General features: G+C 35.5%; 1 protein-coding gene across 1 annotated transcript in view; it reads left to right on the forward strand.

Moving 5' to 3' along the window:
• The window catches only part of LOC145258344 (uncharacterized), a 153,339-nt gene that overhangs the window by 14,132 nt on the left and 118,772 nt on the right, over nucleotides 1–20,435 (forward strand). The window contains exons 2-3 of the mRNA XM_080116536.1: nucleotides 7,128–7,261; nucleotides 10,678–10,767. Of these exons, the coding sequence (XP_079972662.1) occupies nucleotides 7,128–7,261; nucleotides 10,678–10,767 (224 nt within the window). The remainder of the gene's footprint in view (nucleotides 1–7,127; nucleotides 7,262–10,677; nucleotides 10,768–20,435) is intronic.

Consider the following 20,435-nt stretch of genomic DNA (forward strand, 5'->3'; position numbering starts at 1 on the left):
GCCCCCACGACGTAGACACCTTCGACAAACCCGACAGGCAGCTAAATCCCACGCCACACAATAGAGATCCCTAGATGTAAAAGATCTTTCTACTCCAGTAGTTTCTTCCCCAGAACCGCTAGACTTTGTAATTCCATTCCAGGTCCCTGCTTCCCTAACTGTGCTGACATGCAGAAGTTCAAGTGTAATGTGAACCGACATCTTGCTGCCCAAATCCCAACATAGTACCCCAGTAGTTGTTGCCCCTGATAGTAGCTCCCTACACCAAAGTGGCAATGTGCCTTGTTTGGGGTGAAAAATGTAAATCGTAAGCTAAACGTTTTGCTTTTGATTCTTGGTGGTGAGTCTTTTTTTTTTTTTTGAAACTTTGTAAATTATTACTATATACTCGGTCCAATCTATATATCTATAAAAGTGAACGTGTCTGTCTGTCTGTCTGTGTGTCTGTGTACATTTCCCTACGCAATAACTCTGTCAATTTTTAGTCTATAGACTCGAAATTTGTACCGGGTACTGAGATTTGGGAAAATCGATGTGACGGGTGTCAGCCAGAAATTTGGCTGTTAAGGGGTCAAATTTCAACGATTTGACCTTTAAGAACTCTACCAAACTCCTCCGACAATTTTGGGTCTAGACACTTAAAATTTTAGATATAGGTTCCTTGAACCTGGATCTAACTTAATAAAGTGATTTGAGCCCGAAACTATAAATTTTAAGGGGTCATAATAGGGGTCAAAGTTTTAAAAAATTAACCATTTTTTTTGTTTTTTTGCTTTTTTTGCACAGCATACACCTCCAAACACCCGAGCAACGCCGGGCACCCCTGCTAGTATAATATAATAGTAAATATGAAATATACAAAATATCATATTAAAGCATATTTTACGATCAAGCAATGCCGGTCGGCCTGCTAGTAAAACAATATAAAAAAAAATTATTGAACAGGTGAGAGTGATCTTGGTATTAAATAATGTATTTTAGTAGCCCCCTACACCAAAGTGGCAATGTGCCTTGTTTGGGGTGAAAATGTAATAAAAAAAATTAAAAAAGAAAAAAAAAGACAAGTGACCTGCAGTTGCTTGATAACAGATTTTGAAGATCCACCCAAACAACGAAGATGATGAAGGACGAAGATGATGGACGACGAAGAGGATGCATGTTGTTGATGTCTTCAGTTGTAATTGGTTCTTGTGTCACACCTTTACGAATATCGTAGTCTCTGTTTTTTTTCTGCTTTCCTCGAGGTGCAACTGTTGCTCACACATCTCTAGTTTGTTCTTTAGAGTTCGATTGCTTTTAAAGCCAAATTTGATACGATCCAAATCGTGGCATTGTTTTTCACTGAACGTGCAGGGACAAAAAAAAAATGCACCACCCAAACCAGAAATTATAGTGTGCATTTTTCCATCAATCATCGACATCTTTGCTTGCACTTCAACATCAATATACTTGTTGAAATCGTCCACAGAGAACTGAGCACCTTGGCATTCCTTCTGCTACAACTTTACAGTTTTCTCGAGTTTCTTTTCCCAGCATCAACATCACTGAATGAAGGGTTTTCCCAGAGAACCTCACCATCAACAGTTGTCAGGTTCTCACTGTGAAACATGAACATAATAATGTTGTTAGTTTCAGTTGAACCCACCTGGTTGAGGTCCTGGATATGACCTTAAACTATATCCAGTGGTGAGGGCCCCAGCTTGCGTGCTTTGGGGAGTGTGGAGCCACCCTTTAATTACCATTGCTCCCAGGTCCACTCTGACCCGGAGTGGTAGTACCTGTTAGGGTCCCAACTATGGGTTAAATAGAAACCGACTTGAAAACAACAAATATATTCTATTAAAAAATTGTTCTTCAAAATCTTTGGATTCGGCATTAAATAACCCGAAAAGGGTTGATATGCTGTAAAACAAAAACAACCAACCAACCACCTGGTTGAATATGGAATGTCCACCACTCCCATGGAGGCGACTATGCAATGTCATATGCACTTTGTTGAGGTTGTGGAATGCTGGCAACTCAAGTGATGCAAACAACTGAGCAGGCATCAATTGTAAACATAAAAGATAGTACAAATTTCAGGCTGCTTAAAGGATGTTTTTTTTTACATAGGCATAAACACTTATCAAGGCCCAGAGACCACTCAAGGATAAGGGTTAAGAGTGTACAGTAGTTAATTGGACAACAAGATTAACAAGTTCCTTCTTGAACTTGATTGGTGGAAGAACATAAGCTCCAGCATCTTTTAGTAATAGGCAAAAGTCGTTGCCTCTTTTTGATTGTCTAGCCTTAATTTAAACCTATGTCACTTCTGGTTTGGTGATGGGCGCAACAGCTAACGCGTCACATTCTTTTTTTTTTTTTTTTTTTTTTTCTCACTTTCTTTTCCTCCTTTGCGGTACAGGTTTGAGCCTGCCTGCCTACTACCATCTTTTTTTTTTTTTTTTTTTTTTTTTTTTTTGCTCAACACGCACCTCTAAAACATGCCAGCAACGCTGGGAACCCAGGCTAGTCTATACATATAAAAGTCAAATGTGTGTGTGTGCATTTTTTGTGAATGCCTGGCAAAGGCTTTTTTACTGGGCGCGCTTGGTGGGGGTCACTCATTCTTAAAACTTTTTATATACTGTCTAAATTATAATATCTATGAGTTATGAAGGGAGGTCGCATCTATCTTTAATTTGGGCGACTTTTACTTTTGCTATTTTCAAGATGTTTTTTCACTCGCCGCGTCTTTGTTTCGCTTTTCAGTATAAAAAAGCGAAGCTGTATCCGTAGCATCAGTTTCCTGGCACTCGTGACAGGGACGTCTAGAAAGCAAATCAGCTTAGATCAATGCGGTGAAAACCGTCATATCAGACAATTGCTTTTCATTTGGACACTCCCATTTTTTGTGGGGAGCTGGTCCCCCCTACCCACATCCCCATCCCCAACATCTTTGGGAAACGGACAGCTAGAGTTGGGGAGAGAAAAAAAAAAAACTGCCTCGCAGCAAAACTTAACTGCAGGATATGTTTGACCTCATTATCGTTAAATTCACGCACCTGTCAATTAGGTTTTTATTGTTAAATTAAAACACTTTTCTGTAACTCTGCCGTCGTGGGCGAGCGGGATTTTTTTTCCACTTTTGCCTCAAGGTTCTGGGTTCAATCCTACCTTCCTACCAAAACTTTTTTTTTTACCACACGGGCAGTTCGCTGTTTTTTTTTTTTGGGGGGGGGGGTCTGATTTTTTTTAAAGAAGTTTAACATCGTCTTTTTTTTTGTTTTGTTTGTTTGTTTTGATCTACCCCCATCCACCCCCAACACACATGCACACACACCTCCAAACACCCAGGCAACGCAGGGCACCCCTGCTAGTTATTTATAAAATCTAAAAAATAAACATCACTGACATCAGTAAGACAGTGCTGTCTGTATTTACTTTCTTATGATAAACCTGAAACTGAATAAAATAAGAAATTTTTATTGGTATTCTTTTGAAAAATTAAGAAACTTTATGGATAATTAAATCCTTTTTAAATTTTTTATCTTTTCAGAAACTAATAATAAAAATAAGTTAATGCATTGAATGCTTCAAAACAACTCAGCATTTTTTAAGACTTTACTAATTAAGGTGGTTGTTTTTATAAATAAGAATGGCTTTTTTGATAAGACGATACTTATCAATGTCTATTTATTGGTTCCTCGACAAAAGGAGGGCGGACCTGTAAATTCACCTTTATCCGTTCATCCATCCGCACTTTCCTCAATAGCTTGGAATTTTTTAAAAATTTTGCACAAACATTAAACATGATATGAGTAAAAAAAAAAGTAACAGAATAGATTTTCCGGGAAAACTCTGGCTGCCCCTAGGGGTGCCTTTCGGTTTAAAATGGCTAAAATTGACACTTTTGCGCTTATTAAAAAAAATTGATGCCTTGGATTTTTATAAAACTTTCTGAAAACTAACTGATTTCTATATAATTTTGTTTGTCTATACTTCGCAATAACTCTTGGGTGTGCCCCAGGGGCTCTTTTAGGGCTAATAAAAAACTCCATTTTTGGGACTATTTTACCATATTTGTCCAAAATTTTCTGTGTATTTCTATTTAGCAGTTTTGCATGGTGCTGAACTCAAATTTAAATATGTTAAGGCCTTGGGGACTTTTGGGGCTAAATGATGGACTTAGTCATTTCTTTTTTTGTATGGTGCAGAACTCAAATTTACATTTGTTAAGGCTTAAAACTGCACTGTTTGTTCATTTTCATCAGTATTTGATGTCGCCGGGACTTTTGGGGCTAAATGGAGAGGGAAGGGCTGAACTTAGTCATTTTTTTATGCCTCGTTCTTTGTGCATGCTTCACTTGTAATTTCCAAATTTGAAATATCGATTTTATGGCTTGCCTTTAAAATATATAAAATCTTTTCAAATTAGTGAAATAAGAGTGGGAATGTTTTCTGACATTTTAACAATAAATTTTGGAAATTTGAGATTTTTTTCATCCAATTTTAGCCAAAATAGAATTTAAAAAATTCTAAAATTCAGTATTTTCAGGAGAATAATACAATTTGACAGTCTCTAGGTGTCATATTTAGATTCTGCACCCCTAAAAACATAAGAATAGAGGTTTAAATCATGAAATTTGGATAAATACAGGGTGTTTCAAAAGTCTTGGGAACATAATGATTTTTAATAACTCAAAAACTATTAGGAGTTGAAAAATGAAATTAGTACCGTTGGAAAGGTTAAAGTTTCAAGTTTTGTGGGGAATCTTCAAAGTTGCTCAATATGAGCACCATTCGTCACACGGCAGACATCTAGTCGATAGTCCATTTCCTGCCAAACGCGTTCCAGCATCTTGACGTCAATGGTTTCCACAACTGCCGTTACTCAAGCCTTTAGTTCGTCAATATCTCTTGGAAGGGGCGGCACATAGACTTGTTGTTTGACAAAGCCCCAAAGGAAAAAGTCACACGGGGTAAGATCTGGAGACCTAGGAGGCCAGGGCATGAGAACGTCATCACCTCGCCCAGATCTCCCAATCCATCTACCAGGCAGCCTTGTGTTAAGAAACTGCCTTACTCTAAGACTCCAGTGTGGTGGTGCACTATCTTGTTGAAAAATGAAGTCATCAGATTCTGCTTCTTTCAACTGAGCCATTAACCAGTCTTCCAGCATGTTGAGATAGGATTCACCAGTGATAGTTGTCTCTTCAAAGAAGAACGGTCCATAGACATCTTTCTTGGAAATTTCACAAAACACATTCACATTTGGTGAATCTTGCTCGTGCTCAAGAAGTTCATGAGGATTCTCAGTACCCCATATGCGAGTGTTATGCTTGTTAACTTTGCCATTCAGATGGAAGGTCGCCTCATTGCTAAAAACAAACCGGTCATCAAAGCCGTTATCTTCCAACTTCTCTTTCATTGCAATGCAAAAGTCACGGCGAAGGAGCTTATCAGTGTCCTTCAACTTTTGGACCAACTTGAGCTTGTAAGGTACCATTTGCAGTCGTTTCCTTAAGAGACGCCAGACAGTTGCTGGAGCAAGCTGAAGTTCCCTGCTGGCTCTTCTTACTGATTTACGGGGGCTCCGCTGAAAGGCTGTCCGAACTTGCTCAACTGCATCTTCTGAAGTTGAAGGGCGACCTGTTCGCTTACTTGGGCACAAACACCCATCTTTCACAAATTTAGCATGCCATCTGACAATGGATTTCCTTTCAGGGGCTTCTTTTTTAAATTTCCTGCGTAATGCACGCTGAACACATGTCCACGATTCAGTTTTTGCAAATTGGAGGACGCAAAATGCCTTGTCTTGTTTAGAGAACGCCATTACTGCACCTGGAAAGATAAGACGAAAATCATTAGTATGACCAAAAACTTGATTAAGCAAGCTTTAAAATGGCACCAGTTTCATTTTTCTACCTGGAATATTTCATGAGATATACACATTTGTAATGTTCCCAAGACTTTTGAAACACCCTGTATTACTCAAATTATCTTGATTTATGGTTTTATCATTAATAGCTAAATTACCTGAAAATGGTATGCCTGACCTTTTTTTTTAGTTAATTGAATTAAAATGTTTCCCAAAAGTGATTTTTTTTTTTTTTTTTTTTTTTTTTTTTTTTTCACTCAAATAGTCTTAGTTAGTTTACTATGTCTAGATTCTAATTTGTAAAGTGTCAAATAATTCATCTTACGGCTTTTTTGGCAATCATTCATCAAAGTATATAGGCCGGAGCCAAATATTGGGCTAATTTTAGCCAAAAAAATCTTTATTAAAAGAAGAATTTTGTGAAAAAATCTATAAAATAGTCAGAAAACTGTCAAAATGACCCAATTTCATGCATTTAACATAAGTTAGGAACCATTTGGAACCTTTCGGGGAAAATCTGGGGAAGTTTAGGAAAATTTTAGTCCAATTCTGCAGATATGCCAAAATTTGCCAGCTGGAGAAAATTTGCGAGTGATAAAGTTTTGAAAAATTCAAAATATGCGAACTTCAGAATGGTATATCTTAAGAAATATTATGTGTTAGAAGACAACCAAGACCATTTTTGGCTACTACAAAGATAGATCTTTTCAAATTTCAAAGTCTTAGAGTCATTTAAGAAAGTTGAAAAAAAATCAATATGTCCGCTTGCTATCCCACTGTGTACCAAATGGTATATTATTTTATTATTGGAATTCTTTGAGATGAATAATTTGTATATTTTTTTATTTATGGACTGTTATCCTCATCTTCATAGTTTTTGTTTCATTACGTTTCGGCCAACTCATTCTCTGACCTTCATCAAGTGATTAACCACGATGGAATAGGAATGCTGAGTCTCTTAAATGTATCCTCAGCAATTACTGCCTTCCATAGTTGTCGTTGTCTCGCCACGTTTTGGCCAACTAATCCTCTGGTGGATTGATACTCTTCGGTTCAAGGTGAGAATTGTCTGAAGATGGCGGTTTCAATCCTAGCAAAGAAGGCCAGAGGATTAGTTGGCCGAAATGTCATGAAACAACAACTATGGAGATGAGGATAACTGTCTGCAAATAAATCTATAAAAATACGATTTGATTTTCGATTGCAAATTAATGGCCGTCTTTTAATTTCTTTCTCTTTTTTCCTTTTTCTTTTTTTTTCTAATTAGCAACTATCTCTGAAGGAAGAGCTATCGAGTTCTATCAGAACAATGATCCAAGGTTTCTCTCTTTCAACAAGAATGATATAATCTTTATAAAAAGTAAGGGTGCTGGACGTGTGCCCTATCTTTGGAGTGGGGAGGTAAGCAATCTTGTTTTTTTAATTTTTCTTTTTTATCATTATTGTTTGTATTAGCTAAGATGACAAACACGGATAAAACTCTTGAGCATTAAGGTCAAATATAATTTTATTTAATATATTAGTATTTACTAGTGAGACCTGTGGAAATTCCACAGGGGACTCATTCATATGTAATATATTGATGTTGGCATTCTGTAGATGTTCAGTGTAAATGGAGACGCTCTGATATTATTGTAGCTTTTTTGTTAAAACTGCAAAAGTATCTAAGCTAGCACGAACGCCCGGTAAAACCCTGTCGTAAAGTATGCTTAAATATGTTATTTTAATTCTTGCATATTTCGTATATATTATTATAAAGTTAATGTTCTATCAATTTTTATATGTTATAAAGTTACGATTTCAAAAATAAAAAAATATATCCATATGACTTGGGTGCATTAGCTTGAATTGAAACTGAAATAAAAACTTAATAAAAAAAAAAAAATAAATAAATAAATATCTATATATATATATATATATATGCATATAAATATATTTGTAAATTGAGTGCCATCAGTTATAATCGAAACCAAAACTTATGAAGAATTCTTGATAAAATTATTTATAAAAAAATAAATGATTTGAGTGCCATCAGCTATAATCAAAACTGAAACCAAAACTTATGAATAATTCTTGGTAAAATTATTTATGACAAGAAATGGAAGTACATAACAATTAAACGACCCGGATGTAAGTGTGACACAAAAAATAACATTCATGCTATCGTATTAATATATAGATTATTGAGTTGGTATGGAACCTCTAGCAACACCTCAGGAAGTGAGCAGACCATAACTATGGATTGCTGTTATTGAGCATCCTTCATTCATTTTGTATGAATCAGGTGGTTGGTTTTCCCCAATATCTTTCTAGTTAGAATTCTTTCATCAGGTACTTGTAAGAGGGACCATGTGAAGGTTGCCAATATCCCTAAGTGAAAGTGTTTCTGTGAATTGAGCTGAATTCAAACTTGGCATGCCTACGTTGTCGGTCTGTGTTGTTTGCCACTTAACCACCATCACCTCTCTACAGCTATGAACCCGACGACTCGCGAATGGGTCCCCTTTACTGATATGGGAATCTTCTCTTCTAAGACTCCTCGCATTCCTAGTTCAGAAGCACCCTCGCTTGACACGATCAGATGGTGTTACAGAATTGACCCAACCATCTGTGAATGTGGCGAGGAGAAACATATGATGCAACTCTGCCTTGTCTGCCCTCTATTATCTGCAACCTGTGCAGCTTAAAAGATCTTGCAGATTCGGGACAAGATCAAAGTGTAGTATCTGTTCTTAAGATGCTGCACTTCTATTTCTTGTTCTCTTTCGGTGGAGGAGAAATCCTTCATGACTGAGACAATTTTTATTTTTTTACCTTTTCTCCACGTTAAAAAACGACCCTAGTGTCTAACTCTGTCCCGTGGGGAGGCATAGTAAATAGGTACAACCAAAGTGCAAAGGAGTGCATCAAAATAACTGAGAAACGGTTGTATAACCACATGCTTCAAAGATGCTTCAAAAAAGTTGGCTTGCAGAAATGAATAGTTAAGTGAATGAGTTCACGCAGGTACAGAAATGAACATCTGGCTTAAGTTAAAAATCACGCACTTAACTCTGGCTGTAGGCCAGTTTCTGCTGTATGTGTTTCCCCACGATGTTGGGGAAAAACCAGCTCCCTCCCAAAAGGGGGGAATTTTGGCAGCGTCCAAACGAATAGCAATTGTCTGATATGAAGGGTTTCCCCCACATTGATCAAAGCTAATTGCCTTTCTGGACGTCCCTGGCAGGAAAACCAGGCGCTGCTGCCTTTGCTTTGATTAGTTTCGTTTTATTTATACAAAAAAGACAAACACTCGAAAGGAGGGAATTTTTTAAAACTCGATCAAAATAAAGATAGAGACGACGTCTGTTCGCAAATCGTAGATATTATCATCTAGGAAGTATAAAGAAAGTTCTCCAAAATATTAACCTCATCGAGACCCCCCTCCTCCCCTCAAAAATGCCTTTCGTGGACATACAAAAACGCGCTCGGCTGTTTGGCCTTATATATATATATATATATATATATATATATATATATATATAGATAGATGATGGACTATCCCGTCAGTTTAAATGTATGAGGTTTCGCCACAACTAAATTGCTCTGAAATCAAAAAAGAAGATTTGTTTATAGTGGTGAAGGCTTTCTGTAGAACCAACCACACTTTTTGGTATTACTGCTAACCTTCGTCAGTGCATATGACTGCCCCAGGACAATATATACAGTAAACCACAGGTTTTTACATCAGAGTTTCTACTGGGTGTTTGTGTAGCTTTCTGTACGTTCTCATCTCATCTTGTTCTTGTTGTCTTTTTGCCGTTTGCCAAAGGTGCGAACACTAGTTCACAAGTATACGAAAATAAAAGCAACAGAGATTCACAAGAAAGAACATAAGCAAAAATATGTTGTGTATAAGCCAGTTGTTGTGTGTGTGTGTGTGTGTGGGTGTGTGACACAATTGCATAAAAAGACCCTCAAATACTAATGTCCATGTTTAGTTCAGTCTCCATCCTCGCCGAGATAATTTGTCCATCAAAACCATTATGTTCATCAACATCATTTATTCGGCCGGATCTGCCTTTGATCAACTTTGACTCCAATTTGCTGCAATCTCCACAAACTGCAAAACTGACATGAAACTCCTTGCAAACAGTTTCAACTAAATATATAATTTTGATTGCAAATCCTAAAACATCTGATTTTTGTCCGAGTGTAATTGATAGGTGGAAATTAACTCTTCCCTTCAGCCATCCCTAGCCAACTACCCAAAAATTGACCACCAACTGTGAGGACCCCTCCTGTCTCGAGGGTTTGAAAGGTTTTGGCAGCTATCCCCCATCCCCATTGTCTTTTTACTTGTCCAGTAACTTTCCTGACTTTATATTTGGGTTTTAGCTGGGAAAAATCTGCGCAAAAATGTGAAAATTAAAAAAAAAAATGGAATTTTCCAAGAGTAGATCAAATGATGACATGTTTATTTGTAAATATAACCTTTCTATTTTGAATGAGAGATTGACAAGTCTAATGGCGTGCATGACGGGGGTTAGTGGTGGTGGTGGTGGTGAAGAATGTGTTGCTAACACCCTGTCATGTGTTTCTCTCAACTTCTCTCTCGTCTTTTTATTTGGCTCGGATGACGTCAACATTCCAACCTGTATAGCTTAAAAATGTGGTCACCCGCTGACCAGGGATTTTGCATCCTAGAATTTGGCTCGTCTTTGATGTCATCTCTCGGGCCTTGCATACAGACTTGTGATTGACTTTTTTGTTTGACGTCACTTCCCAGGGATCTGGATTATTCAATGTTTATGAATGTATATTTTTCTGCTTTCTAGGCAAATGGGCAGTTTGGTTTTTTTCCAATGTCTCATGTCAAAGAAATCCAAGTTTTTATTAAACACCCAACATCATTGGTCCCAACTGGGGTGAGTAAAACTTTTATTTTACTGAAATTTTTTTGTGTATCAAACATTTTACAAAGTAATTGCTGGTTGTAGGTTATAGTCAGCTAACATACTTCCTAACTTCCGACGTGGTGCTACCGGAAGTGGTGACAATGCAAATCAGTTCCTTCACTTTTCTTGTTCTTCGATATTTCTATTGTGAAGCGATTTATTGAAATGAAATATAAGAAAAGGACATTATTGAAAAATATGCAATAAAAATTAAAACAAAATTAGTCTTTACTTGAGCTTTTAATAACAAAATTTAAAAATTAAAAGTATTTTATTTGAAAGTTTGAAACAAATATGTTTATAAAAGTATAAAAATGAAATTATTGAAATCAAAATAGCAAATGAAATTATTGAAATCGAAATAACAAAATTTCAAACATCATAATAAAAACATATCCAATACATAATATCCCCCAAATAGTTTCTAAATATTTTAAAGAGTTTTCAATAATTCATTAAAAAAGCAAAAACTAATTTTAATAATTTTTGATTATTAAATAAGAAATGAAAGATCGAATAAATGTAAATAAAAAAAAAAAAGGTACATACACAAGGGAGATATATGCATGGGAGAAAAAAGCGAAGGAACTGATTTGCCTTGTCACTGCTTCTGGTAGCCTACACCAGAAGTTAGGAAGAATGTTAATGATCTATACTCCTATAAATTTTTTTTCTTTTTTTGTAGTATTCATATTTAAACTCCTTTTTTTCTATTTATTTCCAAATAAAATACAACTTTATTATATATGGGTCATTGAATTGCATTTATCTGCAAAAGATCTAGCTAATTTGCATATTCTTTTAGACCTTTATTTTAATTCCCTATTAGTTTTTTTCGGTTTTCTCATGCCATCTTTAGTTAACTATTACGTGTTATTATGTTAGTGCATAATGCGTAAAAAGCTTATAGTAAACATAAACCTCGTTCTATATATATTTATATATATATATATGTATATATATTTGTTTAAAACATTTTGCTTACTTACATGGAACTTAATATATAGGGTATTTGAACCCGTGCAAAATTTTATATTTAAGTTTTAGCCAGGAAAAATCAGTGGAAAAGTGAAAATTGAAAGAATGGAATTTGCCAGGTGAAGGCCAAACAATGGCGCTACAAATATGCATGCGTAACGTAATAGCTATTGGTTCATGTTTTAATTTTTAGCTTTGCAGCAAATATGTCTTCATAGCTCAGGCATTAGTGATAATGGTTGAAATCGCCCTAAACTCTAGACCCAAAACTGAAGAGCCAGTGCTCAAAATGAGATGTTATAAAAAGGCTGACTGGGAAGCCATCAGAGATCTTATCAGAGATGCTCCATGGGAAACTATTTTTTCTCTTTCTGCTGAACAGGGCGCAAATGAGACCACTGAATGGTTCAAAACGGCAATTGAAGCACATGTTCCCATGCGGAAATTTTATAGCAAGCCCCACTCTCCCCAATGATTTACTTCTACTTGTGCAACTACCATTGCTCAAAGGCAGCATGCATACCGCAGATTTAACCGACATAAGTCCAGTTCAAACAAGAAGAAGTATATAGAAGCTAGAAGTAACGTTAAGAAAGAAATAGCGATAGCTAAGAGAGAATTTACTGAAACCACTAAAAAACGCATCGAAGCACAAAAATTAGGAACGCGTGACTTCTGGAAAATCTACAACAGTGTAGTAAATAATGGGCAATCAACAATTCTCCCACTAACCAAAAATCACAAGGTTGTTTGCTCAACAACCGACCAGGCTAATATGCTTGCCAGTCAGCTTGCCTCAAATTCCACACTGGACCCTTCCAACCACCCCCTGCCTGACTTTCCTTTGCAGACAGACACCATGCTAGACGATCTAAAAATCACCCCTGCTCAGATGCATGCTATCATAAAAAACCTTGACACTTCAAAAGCATGTGGACCCGATCTCATCCCAGCTGTGCTATTAATTAAGTGCTCAGTCGAAATAGCTCCAGTTCTCTCCAAACTCTACAACAAATGCCTTAATAAATCTTGCTTTCCGGGCTGTTGGAAAATTGCTTCTGTGATACCAATATTCAAGAATTCTGGCGAAAGAACTGACCCATCAAATTATCGCCTCATTAGCCTCCTCCCACTTTTCGCCAAAATATTTGAGACCATAATTAACCATGCTCTAGTCCATCACTTTACAGATGCTAAACTTCTGACTGACAAACAATATGGATTTAGACAAGCCCGTTCTACAGCAGACATCCTAACTGTAATCTCTGAACATATATACCATTCACTGGACAAAGCGGGGGAGGGCAGAGCGGTAGCTCTAGATATATCTAAGACTTTTGACAGGGTATGGCATGAGGGTCTCCTCAGGAAAATTAAATCATACGGTATCACTGGTAGAATACTTAACATAATTAAACCATTCTTAGATAAAAGAAAAATCCAGGTTATCCTCGACGGTTGAACGGTCGTACATCTAAACAATATGATATAAATGCGAGAGTTCCTCAGGGGTCTATCCTTGGACCTCTATTATTCCTAATATTCATTAGTGATCTCCCCGACAAAATTGCCTCTGAGATGGGTATATATGCTGATGACACCACACTCTATAACAGGCATGACAGGAAAACAAATGAACACATAACTAAAGAAATGGCAAAAAAACTAGAGGATGACCTCCAATCTGTAGTGGAATGGGGACAAAAATGGATGGTCACATTCAATGCCGCCAAGACTAAACTGGTTTCCTTCAATAATTACAAGAAACCTTCTCTGCCACCAATAGCAATGGCCAGTGACTCTTTATCTGAGAGTACATCTTTCAAACTGCTTGGCCTAACGTTCACAGGAAACATGAGTTGGAAAAATTACATTGAAAGCATTGCCAGGGCCACTGCGAAGAAGGTAGGCTCTCTTTACTGTGCTAGAAAACTACTAACACCCGAAAGTATCCTGTACCTCTATAAGGCTACCATTCACCCATGTATGGAGTACTGCTGTCACATTTGGGCTGGTGCATCTGCTACTAGTTTCTCGTTCCTAGACAAGGTTCAAAAGAGAGTTGCAAATCTGATAGGCCCTGAATTGGCATCTAAGCGCCAGTCTCTGTCCCATCGACGAAATGTTGCATCCCTCTGCCTGTTCTACAAGTATTTTAATAGCGAATGCTCTGTGCCCCCACGATGTAGACACCCTCGACAAACCCGACAGGCAGCTAAATCCCACGCCACACAATAGAGATCCCTAGATGTAAAAGATCTTTCTACTCCAGTAGTTTCTTCCCCAGAACTGCTAGACTCTGTAATTCTATTCCAGGTCCCTGCTTCCCTAACTGTACTGACATGCAGAAGTTCAAGTGTAACGTGAATCGACATCTTGCTGCTCAAATCCCTACATAGTACCCCAGTAGTTGTTGCCCGTGATAGTAACTCCCTACACCAAAGTGGCAATGTGCCTTGTTTGGGTTGAAAATGTTATTAAAAAAAAAAAAAGAAAGTAAATCATAAGCTAAACGTTTTGCTTTTGATTCTTGGTGGTGGGTTTTTTTTTTTAACTTTGTAAATTATTACTATATACTCGGTCCAATATAATATAATAGTAAATATGAAATATATATTAATCAAAATATTATATTAAAGCATATTTTACGATCAGGCAATGCCGGTTGGCCTGCTAGTAAAACATAATATAAAAAAAAAATTATTGAACAGGTGAGAGTGACCTTGGTATTAAATAATGTATTTTAGTCTGAATTAATTCAAGAACATAAAACTTGAAAATAATCAAGGAGGGAAAAATAATATAAAGCTTTTCTTTTTTTTCTTTGTTTTTTTTTCTTTGTTTTTTTTTCTTTTTTCTTTCATTTTTTTCTTTTTTTTCTTTCATTTTTTTTCTTTCATTTTTTTCTTTTTTTCTTTCATTTTTTTCTTTTCTTTCTTTTCTTTCATTTTTTCTTTTCTTTTTACTTTTCTTTCATTTTTTTCTTTTTCTTTTCTTTCTTTTCTTTCTTTTTTCCTTTTCCTTTTTTCTCCTTTTCCTTTTTTCTCCTTTTCCTTTTTTCTCCTTTTCCTTTTTTCTCCTTTTCCTTTTTTTTCTCCTTTTCCTTTTTTTTCTCCTTTTCCTTTTTTTCTCCTTTTCCTTTTTTTCTCCTTTTCCTTTTTTCTCCTTTTCCTTTTTTTCTCCTTTTCCTTTTTTCTCCTTTTCCTTTTTTTCTCCTTTTCCTTTTTTTCTCCTTTTCCTTTTTTTCTCCTTTTCCTTTTTTTCTCCTTTTCCTTTTTTTCTCCTTTTCCTTTTTTTCTCCTTTTCCTTTTTTTCTCCTTTTCCTTTTTTTCTCCTTTTCCTTTTTTTCTCCTTTTCCTTTTTTTCTCCTTTTCCTTTTTTTCTCCTTTTCCTTTTTTTCTCCTTTTCCTTTTTTTCTCCTTTTCCTTTTTTTCTCCTTTTCCTTTTTTTCTCCTTTTCCTTTTTTTCTCCTTTTCCTTTTTTTCTCCTTTTCTTTTTACTCCTTTTCCTTTTTTTCTCCTTTTCCTTTTTTTCTCCTTTTCCTTTTTTTCTCCTTTTCCTTTTTTTCTCCTTTTCCTTTTTTTCTCCTTTTCCTTTTTTTCTCCTTTTCCTTTTTTTCTCCTTTTCCTTTTTTTCTCCTTTTCCTTTTTGTCTCCTTTTCCTTTTTCTCTCCTTTTCCTTTTTCTCTCCTTTTTCTTTTTTCTCCTTTTTCTTTTTTCTCCTTTTTCTTTTTTCTCCTTTTTCTTTTTTTCTCCTTTTTCTTTTTGTCCCCTTTTTCTTTTTGTCCCCTTTTTCTTTTTGTCCCCTTTTTCTTTTTGTCCCCTTTTTCTTTTTGTCCCCTTTTTCTTTTGTCCCCTTTTTCTTTTGTCCCCTTTTTCCTTTTGTGTCCTTTTTCCTTTTGTGTCCTTTTTCCTTTTGTCTCCTTTTTCTTTTTGTCTCCTTTTTCTTTTTGTCTCCTTTTTCTTTTTGTCCCCTTTTTCCTTTTGTGTCCTTTTTCCTTTTGTGTCCTTTTTCCTTTTGTGTCCTTTTTCCTTTTGTGTCCTTTTTCTTTTTGTCTCCTTTTTCTTTTTGTCTCCTTTTTCTTTTTGTCTCCTTTTTCTTTTTGTCTCCTTTTTCTTTTTGTCTCCTTTTTCTTTTTGTCTCCTTTTTCTTTTTGTCTCCTTTTTCTTTTTGTCTCCTTTTTCTTTTTGTCTCCTTCTCCTTTTTGTCTCCTTCTCCTTCTCCTTTTTGTCTCCTTCTTCTTTTTGTCTCCTTTTTCTTTTTGTTCCCCCTATTCTTTTTTGTCTCCTTTTCCTTTTTGTCTCCTTTTCCTTTCTTTTTTTCTTTTTCTTTCTTTTTTTCTTTTTCTTTCTTTTTTTCTTTTTCTTTCTTTTTTTCTTTTTCTTTTTTTTCTTTTTCTTTTTTTTCTTTTTCTTTTTTTTCTTTTTCTTTTTTTTCTTTTTCTTTCTTGTTTCTTTTACTTTCTTGTTTCTTTTACTTTCTTTTTCTTTTCTTTTTTCTTTTTCTTTTCTTTTTTCTTTTCTTTTTTCTTTTTCTTTTCTTTTTTTTCTTTTTCTTTTCTTTTTTCTTTTTCTTTTCTTTTTTTCTTTTCTTTTTTTCTTTTCTTTTTTTCTTTTCTTTTTTTCTTTTTTTTTCTTTTCTTTTTTTCTTTTTTTTTCTTTTCTTTTTTTCTTTTCTTCTTTTTTTCTTTTCTTTTTTCTTTTCTTTTTTCTTCTTTTCTTCTTTTCTTTTTTTCTCTTTTCTTTTTTTCTTTTCTTTGTTCTTCTTCTTTTCTTTTTTTCTTTTCTTTTTTTTCTTATTTTCTTTTTTCTTTTTTTTTCTTTTTCTTTCTTTTTCTTTTTCTTTCTTTTTCTTTTTCTTTCTTTCTTTCTTTTTCTTTCTTTCTTTCTTTTTCTTTTCTTTTTTTCTTTTCTTTTTTCTTTTTTTCCATATAAGCTGTTTATGTGAATGTGAAAAGCAATGATTTTGTGCAAAGATTCTTGAGTAATAAAAATCCATTTAATTGAAAAACCTTTTGCTTCATTTAATGCATCACATAGTGGCGGATGCCCTTTTCTCTTCCCTGCAGCCTCTCTCCCAAGTAAGAGACGTTGCAAGCCTGTCTTTGTTTTATCGCTATTTCCATGGCAAGTGCTCGTCTGAGCTCCATTCTCTGGTACCCTTCGCCAATCTTTCACGAAAAACACTCTTCTAGCTAAAACCACTGTCAATAATTTTCCCACTCTTTATCTGTGCCTAAATCCAAGTGTAGATTCCATGAACAAAGCTTCTTTCTTAGAAGTGCACGCCTGTGGAACTCTCTTCCATTTGTCTGTTTCCCACCTGACTACAACTTAGATGTATTCAAGTCCAACATAAACAAATTCCTGATAAACCGCCTCCTTAAGACACTTTATCAAATTTCCATTTCTAACAATTACTATGATATTATCCCATTGATTACTGTACACGCAATATAATAACCCTTATCCCCGAGTGGCTTCCGGGCCTTGATAAGAGGTGACTACCATATAAAAAAAAACCCTAAAAAACTCAGTGGCATACTCACATTGACACACCGGTTCTTGCCAGATCACCGAAGTTAAGGAATGTTGAGCTTGGCTAGTACCAGATGATGACCATTTGGGAAGACTAGGTGCTGTATGTGCTCTCAACTCAACTCTGCATTGTTTCCAGTTGTCCTGTACCTCAACTTGCCATTGGTATTCAACAATGTCAACTCGGGAGAGGTGTGGTTGGAGACTGCGCAACTCTTGCCACACAAATTTCACGCGCAGGCACCCTTACAGTCGGTATCCATAGTCTGTCAAGACTGAAGGAAGCCACATTAACATGCTCAGTGTAAAGTATTAAAATGATAACTTTGATATAATGGCGTATATCACGTCCTATAATTAGAAATTATGTTTTTTTTTTTTTTTGTCGGGCTACCCTTTTATCTTGGAAAATGTTGAAAACTGAAACAGATTTATTTTACTGCTTCGTTTTATTCAAGTTTTGTCAACTGAGGGCTTGTTTACGGAAAAGTTCAGTATGAATGGGAATAAATTTTCTTTCAAAAACTTCTCTGGTGACCTGTGTGTCACAGTGGGCCCAGATGGCCAATGTTTGGAAATAGAGGTGAAGCATCATCACAAATGACTTTTATAAGATTTTTTTCAAAACTTTTGAGGCATATGATCAACTTGGGTTCATTTTAATTAGATTTTAACTGATATTTGTCTCTGAAAACAGTTCTGGGACCAAATTGACCTATTTTGGCTGTGTCACAAAATGTCGCGAATCTACCGAAATTTACTAAATTCAGAGAAATATTGAAATAGGCATTATTTCAGTTTGGATTGAGATAGGAAAGTGGTTGAGGGCTTGTTAGAAGCGTATGGCCAAGGAGAACATAATGGAAGCAATTCATGTTGAGCTAATATACCAGTTTATGTATTGGCTTTTATAAAGTAATGAATCTGTCTGAAATTGTGTATTTCTGTTGAAAATTGCACAGGTAACAATACAAACATTATGTGTATTATTGAATTTTCTCAAAACCTCACATAAAGATAATATAAATTAATCAAGAAAAATGTCTTCAATAAGGCTTGCATACCAGTTCTTGGACAAGCCAAACAACCGATTATGTGAACATATGGCACACTGGCCCCAGATCGCCAAACTTTGGAAATAGAGATTAGGCGAAGTCTTACTTTGATTTTTCTGGCATTTTCTCGTTTTTTTTTTCAGTTTTATACAGAGTAACTAAAGCATATTTTGACTTAGAGAAAGTGTATAAAAGAATACAGGAACCAAAAATGCTTTGATTTTGTCTAAATTCACGAAATTAGGAGAAATTATAAAATTGGAGTAGTTTCGTTGACTCAACCGAGATAATTCAGTTTGTGTTATGTTTCTCATTCCATACTGGCAGATAAGAATATAAAATAAAACAACAAATAAATCACCATTTAGTCAAGAAAAATGTCTTCAACGAGGCTTGCATACCACCGCTTCGATAGACCTACCAACCGACCATGCGACCGAATGGTGTGATCGTCAGCTCCACATTCCGTGCAAAATTTTCTTGCCTGAAAATGAGTGGTTATGTTCTGGATGATTGGATCTGATCGTTCCAGTAACCTGGCCATTACATCAGTTAATTGGAGCAGTGGGTCAGTTTTCCTCGACAAGAACTGCAAGTAGTTGCGAATGTCTTTGTTGTTCGACTCTAAGCATTCCTCTGACAGACTTCCCAGTCCATGAGCATCATTTAGACTCATCAATTGTGTTGAATGATGAAGAGTCCCATGCAAGGTGTGATTCATCATGACCCATGGGAAGTTGTCACACAAATTGTATGAAGTCTGCTCACAAAGTTCTTTGAACTTCATCAGATCGATCTTACGTGACGACGACACAACCGATAGAACAGTGGAGAGCTGACGATGAAGGAGAAGCAGGTTTTCTCGGTGTTTTTCATCAACTAATTTTTCGATTGAAGCTAGAACTTGGCATATTCAGATGGTTTGGTACGGCATAATGCAGCCTGACTAATGATGGCTTCGAAGACCTGATATTCTGTGGTGAGAACATTGTTGCCTGCCATCTGAATATGATAATTTCTTTTTTTTAAACTTCAGTTAACCCGATAATAGCCTGTAATGAAGAAAAAAGCATAGACATTAACTGAATGGTCATATAGAATAATAGAATACTCAAAATATTTGATAGAACATGTAAAAGCAAACTAAAACTTTGGCAAAATGCCCGAATTTGGTAATTTGGTCCCAGATCCCGGAAAAATGAAAATTCTATTTGTCAGAAAAAAAATTTACTGCTAAGATTTACAAAACAAATTTGACATAGTTAGAAAGGTCTTAGGCTATATTTTTTGAAACATATATACTTTGATATGTAAATCTTAGCGGTTTTTGAGCTATTTGAGGAATTGAACAAAAAATAAATGACAATTTTGCTGAAACATTAAGGTAAAATTTCACTAAATAAGCTTTTATCTTATCAAAATTTCATCTATTATACCACAAACAAGACCTCTGTTAGAAAAAAAAGATGAATTTAGTTATACAAATTGAAAGAATAACATCAAAAAACCCATTATGGCATTTTATTTACAAATTCTGGCTTAGTTTATATGATAAGGTTCATATGTAGTCAAGAATATGATCTCGACAGGATTTTGAATTTCCGCTAGGTTTGAGATAGCATAAAATCACTTCACGTGATGCTACAGACCTAATTTTTTTTTTGTTTGTTCAGAAATTTTATTTACTTACAGAATTTCTATAGTTCAAGGTACATAGAGAAAGTTTTTTTTTAGGCTATTTCCACCTCTGGGCCCACTGTGTGTGTGTACAAAAATACTTCTCTGGTGACCTGGGTGTATACAAAAAAACTTCTCTAGTGACCTGGGTGTATACAAAAATACTTCTCTGGTGACCTGGGTGTGTACAAAAAAACTTCTCTGGTGACCTGTGTGTATATAAAAAAACTTCTCTGGTGACCTGTGTGTGTACAAAAATACTTCTCAGCATATAAAACGGAAGTTAAACCGAATACGGTTTTGTAAGATTGAGCTGTCGGCATAATTAATCTAACAAGTTCTAACTAGGTTGGAATCAGTTAAGGCAATAACTTCCAAAGAAACCAAAATT

The sequence above is a fragment of the Euprymna scolopes genome, chromosome 33 (genome assembly GCF_053919585.1).
Source record: "Euprymna scolopes isolate OS-2025 chromosome 33, ASM5391958v1, whole genome shotgun sequence".
Classification (NCBI taxonomy): Eukaryota; Metazoa; Mollusca; class Cephalopoda; order Sepiida; family Sepiolidae; genus Euprymna; species Euprymna scolopes.